The sequence below is a fragment of the Lygodium microphyllum genome, chromosome 8 (genome assembly GCF_053477565.2).
Source record: "Lygodium microphyllum isolate KBCC chromosome 8, Lygodium_microphyllum_v1.1.10, whole genome shotgun sequence".
Taxonomy (NCBI): Eukaryota; Viridiplantae; Streptophyta; class Polypodiopsida; order Schizaeales; family Lygodiaceae; genus Lygodium; species Lygodium microphyllum.
This window is the reverse complement of record NC_141142.1, coordinates 101,657,020-101,664,098: the sequence shown is the minus strand read 5'-3', so window position 1 is coordinate 101,664,098 and position 7,079 is coordinate 101,657,020. Positions and strand designations below refer to the sequence as shown.

The window sequence follows — 7,079 nt, the reverse complement described above, 5'->3', positions numbered from 1 at the left end:
ATATTACAAAAAAATTGAGCAAGAAGCATTGAAGTCACAAATCAAACCCTTTTTTGATTTTCAATAAATGCAATAATAAGCCAGCCTGGTAGAGTTGGTACCTGAGTTTTAGTCGATATAAGGATTGAATAGTCCTCGCTGTTGCACATGGCTCCGCACCTGTTGGTGAAAAATCTGGCAAATAATTAAAATAACCAATCGGCAAGCATTAAAAAAAAGATAATTAAGAAACATTATATAGCTGCACTTGTAAAAAGAATAAGTAGACAATTTTTAAAGATTAACAACTCTCTCTTAATGAAGCTTAAGTGGTGCAGCGACTTGCAAGTCGGAAATATTGTTAGTGCAGTATTGATAAGTGCGTATGGCGTGAGCGTCATGATGAACATATAAAACTGCTGGAACTATTTCAATCCTTCTCTGAGAGAATCTTCTTCGTCTTCTTGGATCCCAGTATTTCTAGCGCACGTCATGGTGTTCTGACCCTTGCTTCGCACGCCGTGGATAGATAGTAAGAAGACAATCAGGAATACTGATGCGTCTTTAAAGTAACAGCAAATCAATCTCGGTCTGCGCTTTCAGGAGCATCAATTTACGCGATTTCTGCAAGTAATTGTCAGCAAATCAATCTCGACGCTGCGTTTTCAGGGGCATCGCCAATCCCCACAATTCAAGTGAATTCTGCAAGTAATTGTCCGCAAGTCTATCTCCGAGCCTTGTTTTTAGGGGCATTGCCAATCTCATTAATTCAAGCGAAACTCTGCATAATTCTCACATAATATTGGGAAGATCAGGCTCAAATCCACACACATTTGTGGCGGCTTCAGAAAATTTACGATATATATTGAGGAGAAACATGAATTCTGGCACTCTTCGGCGCAGAGTACGACACGAGGATGTGGGAGGTGGAAAGTATGATCGCATAGAGTCGTCAGGGTTCGAGGATTTGCAGGAGCCTCTTTTGGCTCGCAGCGAAAACCCTCACAGAAACATTGACGTAAAATTTTCTGTCTTGGTGCCTCTCATATGACACTTTTCTAAGGAAACAGATTTACTTCATATCAGACATCTACAGAATCAGGCACACCCAACAATGTTTTATAAACAGCAAAGGCCTTCTTAGGCACAATTTCACCTTTCAATGGCCTATTTTGTGCTGCCCAAGTGTCCTTAATTGCCACATCTGAATATTGTTCCTATTTGTTGTTATTGTCAATTATCAGTTCGATGATGATGACTATGACTATCTGGATGATGACAAAAAGCATCAACGAGCACAAGTTTTCTGGAGCCAGATGTTCATGCGGCTGCTGGCACAATGGGCACAATTTTTTGGTCAGTACATGTCAATGAAACAGCTTGTTGTTCACTGTACACATTGTGGGTGAGTTGACACACTTGTTGACACAGCTATGCTATTTAGCCATGGATCCTGGCCTGGAAACATGCTTTTCCGGACATTGGCAAGGCGGTCAGATAACGAAACAGTGGTCGATGAACCATCTTTGACGCCTATGCAGGTTTTTATTCTAGGTGTACTGTATTCTACTTTTCTGAAGGCACTACTTATGCAGAATCTCATACATCATTTTTTTTGGAGATCAAAAAGAGAACCTCATGCATGATTGTTTCCTCAACCATCATTGAGATGCTAGGGGCACATTGACTATTGTCACGCTTGTCTATTGCTATATGTGCTGGGTCAGAAAGAAATGTTTTCAAATTTTGTTTGTGAACAATTGCGATGTTATTTTAAGGATATAAGTCATGTTTACACTATGCTGCAGGAAGAAAGATTGCACTTGCTCCAGCAACGCGTAGAAGTTCCATTTGATGGTACACGTTTAGAACATCAGGTGTGCTGCAAAAACCTGGCCGATGTTTAATGTGATATTTAAGCAAGGTCGTAGCAGGTGTGAAGGTTACTTTCATCTCTTTTTTGCTGGTTCTGTGAATGGAAGGAATCGTATGCTTTGTGTAAATAAAGATTCACTGTATGCAATTGCTTTTCTTATCCTTGCTTATACATCTGAGGTTAGGATCTATGTTGACCTCTTATTGAAGTGACAGTGATCTGAAGCAAATGGCCATTTTACAAGGTCCTTGTGCTACGTACTACATGATTCTTTTTTGTTAGTGTTGAGGCCTTTGTGTACTCTAAACAAGTTAGGTAAAGCTGTCAAGTGGGCTACTCGAGTGTCTTGTCAATTGGCTTTTCTCTTGCATCCCAAGAGTTTTGCTTGTAGAATTATTGATCCCATTGAAGTGTGACCAATGTGAAAACCAAGCTTGTATTTTATGGAAAATTTTACTTGTGAACATTTTCAAAGGGAGAGACAACTTGCTTTACTTGGAGCAATAAGGAAGTGCTTGATTGAGCGTGAAAAATCCATGCTTAGCAACTAATGGCAATTGAGCTATGAAGTTAGATGGTGTTGTAGTATGGATCATCACCTTAGTAAAGATGTGGCTAGCATTGTTCCTTATGTAGTTGGCCAACTTTGATGGGTCCATTGTTATGTAATGTGGCCACTGATGATGAGGGATAATGACTCATATTGGCCAAAGCACTCACATCAAGGTGAAGGATCTGTGGAGTCACTATAGGATCTGTTAAATGATTGGGCTTAGTGGGATGATTGATTGCCTTTGATCATCACTTAATTGATAGAGAAAATGAAATGAAATGTGGTTGAGGGAGGGTCTCATCCTTGTTTCAAGATCTTTATAATTCAAGGCATTGGGTTTTGAGTGTGGATTCTCACAAATGAAAACAAGAGATCAAGTTTGTGCCAGGGATGGTCACTTATGGAGAGGGATGCTAGATCAAATCTTCGATAGGGTGGCGGAGGGATAGGGTTTGGTGTAGTTGTAGGTAAAGAGATCATGTACTAGAATGGATTGTCCAAGGATACTTTGTCATTTTCATATTTGTAAGCATAGTTTGAACCATACTAGTATGATTGAACCGGACATGGGAATTTGGTGATTTCCTACCTTTATTGAAAAGGGCACACATTTTGACCATTATGGAATTTTTAAAAAATGGGGTCCTAAACATTGAAGATATTCTGCTTTTGCAAAAGCGTCAATCATGCAAGGACAATGAAGTTTGAAAGTTGAAATTCGAAGGTTAAGTTTTTACCATTCTCTAGATAATGTTTATTGCCTTGCTTTAATAAAAGACAAATTGATCGCGCATGATTCAGAGCGGGGTAGTCAGGTACGATTCATTTGATCTGTCTAGTCAATGGACTTAGTATGGTACTGAATCCACAGAAAAAAATGTTAGATTAAGTTTGATGTTTCGTATGGTCATTACACAATACATATGAAATCAAGGGTTAGTCTAGTAAATATTAGTTGTTTCAACATGAGAGTGGCTACCCATGAAATAGTCTCACAAGCCCCTATCTATTCAATACTATTACAAATTTTGAATTTGTTGCTTCAAGTAGCTTAGTGAAAGTAGAGGAAGATGTGATGGTAGCCCGGATGGGCAGAGGAAGTGGAAGAGGTATAGGAGGTAGTAAGAGAGCAAGAGGAAGAGCTAGAGATGTGGAGCTTGAGAGGTTGAGGTGAGTGATTGAGCCTTGAGGAGTAGAGAAGAAGCTTGAATGAGAGCTTGAGGATGGGGAATGAAGTGGAAGAGTGCATTTTTAAAGGAGGGCCGGCCAAAAAAAGGGGCTGAGAAATAATTGTTTTGGGCATCGGCACTTTTGGTTCAAACTACTAATGGTCACGTTTTGTGTCCAGTCCAGACCAGCAGATTGGGGACTGATTGGGCAGGATGGATCCATCCATGGATGAGATGTGACCCTGACTTAGGCTGAAGCATACTCCAATCATACTTCCATACCCATATCCATTTGCTGTATGGAAATGTATGGAAAAAACTATGTTTGTAAGATGGTAGGTTCTAGTGTCCATAATTGTTTACTTTTAAGGTACAATTAGCAATTGCAAGGCAACTTGCAAAAATTGTGGTTTTTATGGAGCATATCTTGTGTAAGTCAAACATGAAGCAGAATAGATAAAGCAAGTGGTCAACTTATATGAAGCAATGTGAGACAACTAGAATGTGGTTCGGAGCAGCACCAAGGAACAATTATGATTATTTGGAGAAGCTGGTTACATGTAATTTGATTTGGTAGAATGGGCAGCTGTGAGATAAATGGTGATCCCTTGGCAGCTTATATTTTTAGCTTGAGAGTCTTGCATAGGTAGGAGGGTGAGCTTTTATTGCTTGGGAATCTTTGCTTAGGTTTTGGATGGTGGAAACTAATGGTGCAGGTAAGTCTTGCTTAAGCTCTGGATGGTGGAAACTAATAGTGCTAGTGAGTTTCTACGAGGGTTGAAGTTGCTTTTGGCTTTCTTTTGGTGCTTGGCGTTTGGCTTTTCCAACATTCTTTCATTTGAATTTGAAAGCATTTGTGCTAGAAAGCTGAAAAGTAGCTTCTATGCCGTGAAGCTTAAGGCTTAGAAGAGGCCATATCTATAAAGTGAGTACACATGTGTGACCATGGGTTTGAGATACTTTCATGTATGTTCTCAAACTAGAATTTGATTATGATTGTGGAAATCCTAGTTTTGTTACATTTGCAAAACATTTTTAGGAAACAAGATATGTTCAGATAGATTACCATATACAAATCCTAAAAAATGCCACCGTATTGTAGTCCAAGGTTATGCAACATTCTCGATCATCTTTAAAAAGCCTTATTTAACGTGGATAAAAAAGTTGGGGCTTCACACAAATTTACTTGGATAAATGGTTGCAGGAATTGTTTCCTATCTATTTTGAATTTTGTAACTAAGGAGAGTCTCCTTGCTTTTAAATAGTACTCAACTAAAATTTGTCCAAAAGCAGCAACAATGCAATGCCCATCTGTATGTCCAATGATGGTCACTTAGGATCCAAGGCTATGGCCAAAGCCACTAGTGCCCACCTGGATGTTCGAGGATGCACACTAGCTGTATTAGCTTGGTTAGCCATAGGTGTACATCGAGGTTTGAGAGGCATTGGGAGGACAGTTAGGGGGATTAACTTTTACCTTGGAACAACACACATGACTCTTGCATTGGCAATAACGTGAGGAGTGATGCAAAGATTGAAGGTCAAAGCCATAATCATTTAGAGATTGTTACTTTGATGGATACAAAAGATTAGAGTGGCCTTGTCCCCCTCCTGCTTCTCTATATATCTCTAATAGGGCCCCTATTGTAGGTTCCTAATGAGTGTTCTAGTACTATCAGTATAGGTGCACGTTCTTCCTTCTTTGCTCAAAGAAGACCTCCTTGATGGCTCGAATTACTTTCTTTGGTCTTGCAAAGTGGAGTGTGTGCTTTATACCTTCCACTTATAGGCATTTGTTACCACCCCTATACCTCCTCTAGTGGAGGATCCTTGCATTGGTTCTACGATGGACCAAATTGCCCTTTGGGATTGGCTCAACACTAGAGCCCAATCCTCTCTCTCTATGAGTTTGCAAGATTTTGTCTTTTTGCATGAACATAGACTTTGCATGATAGTGAAGGTATGGACGAAGCTTTATTCTCTCTATCGACAGAAGACCTTTGTCCACCACATGGCGCATTACCATTGAAAAGAAGCTTTGGATGGTTTCTGTTGATGACTCTCCTTCTATGAAGGACTATACTATATCAACAAGATGGAGAAATTGTGGGATGAGCTTGTATCCCTTGGCAAGAAGATTTCATTAGAGGATATGGCGATGATTCTCATCACTCATCGCCCATCTCCAAAGTTTGATGTCTTCTACACCCGTTTGCTTATTCCTAGAGTCCAGAACATTGTGCTTTGGGAGGACGTAGCTATGCTTGTTTTGGAGCACAAAGAGCAACTCAAGGAGATTGGAGCTAGTGGATTTGGCTCTACTAAGGCTTTTACTGCAGGTTTGAGAGGGAAACAAAAAGGCCAAGAACAAGAAGCAAGAAGATGAGAAAAATGAGAAGCAGCCTAAGTGCCCACACTATGGAAAAGGCATCTATCCTGAGGGGAAGCATTTGCAAAAGTACCCTTATTTGAAGCCAAGCGCTGACTACAGAGTCAGTCTCCTTCCATTTGTTCAAGGTTGAGGATACCACCCTTGCTTCTTTCACATTGGAGAAGCCATGGCTAGTGGACAATGGTGCTTCGTCACATATGACTTATTGTTAGGACTGGCTTTGGGATCTTCGTGTGAGAGGGCGCAAGTTTTTCTTAGATGTGTATGATTGCCCAATCAGACGCATGAAAAATGTATGAAAACAGGAGTACAAAATCTTGTTTCATACTTGACATACTTTTGAGGAAAAAAACGGGCTGGAAAAAGCAATAAACATCACAATTTTGCCAAAAAGGCTCATGCCTCGCAAAAAACATAAAAAAACACTGGATGATTTCACCTAGGAAGGTTTTCTTGCTGTCGTCTGCCTTCTTGTTGCCTTGAAACATGGAAAACCTGCTCATGGACTGTGCAGCAGATCGATTCAGCCTTCAGCCTCCATATTGACTGCCCCAAAGTTGAAGATTAAGCCTTTTCTTACCTTTTTGTCCCTATCTCATATCTTTTACATGTGCTGTTTTTGTCTGTCTGAAATTCCAGACTGCATCTCTCTCTCCCCCTCCCTCTTTCTCTCTCTTTCTTGCGTGACTTGACTCTCAAGTCTGAGTAGCTGATTACTGCTGCAAATTTCTTGGACTCAAGTCTGAACAGACATTTACAGCCACTGAACTCTCAAATTGTTGAGAAATAATCTTTTTCCCTTTCGTATTAGCTTAAGGATCTCTGAAATCTCTGATTAGAAATCTGAAATTTTCAGAAATTTTTGACATTAACAGTCATGGGACTCTCAAATTCTTGAGAAACACTCTTTTCCCCTTTAGTATTGGCTTAAAAATTTCTGAAATTACAGCTGAAATTGACATTTCAGCAAGCTAAATTAGTTGTATTGTCTTCATCTGACGAAGCTTCATCCCCATTCATTTGCTTCAGGCCGACACAAATGTGAGGAAAGAAAAAGGTGGACTGGGAATTTGTAACAATTGTGAAGCAATGTGGAGGGGGGCAATTTAC

General features: G+C 40.0%; 1 protein-coding gene across 3 annotated transcripts in view; it reads left to right on the top strand.

Moving 5' to 3' along the window:
• The first annotated feature begins 331 nt into the window (after positions 1-331).
• Positions 332-7,079, top strand: part of LOC148032671 (uncharacterized) — a 69,468-nt gene continuing 62,720 nt past the window's right edge. Inside the window, exons 1-5 of one of the 3 annotated variants that reach the window (XM_087683290.1) lie at positions 334-687; positions 795-997; positions 1,224-1,335; positions 1,411-1,520; positions 1,788-1,856. In XM_087683290.1, coding sequence (XP_087539416.1) covers positions 857-997; positions 1,224-1,335; positions 1,411-1,520; positions 1,788-1,856 — 432 coding nt within the window. In that variant the 5' untranslated portion in view covers positions 334-687; positions 795-856. Of the gene's footprint in view, positions 998-1,223; positions 1,336-1,410; positions 1,521-1,787; positions 1,857-7,079 lie in introns of all 3 variants that reach the window. The other 2 variants (XM_087683291.1, XM_087683289.1) reach the window with 2 other exon arrangements.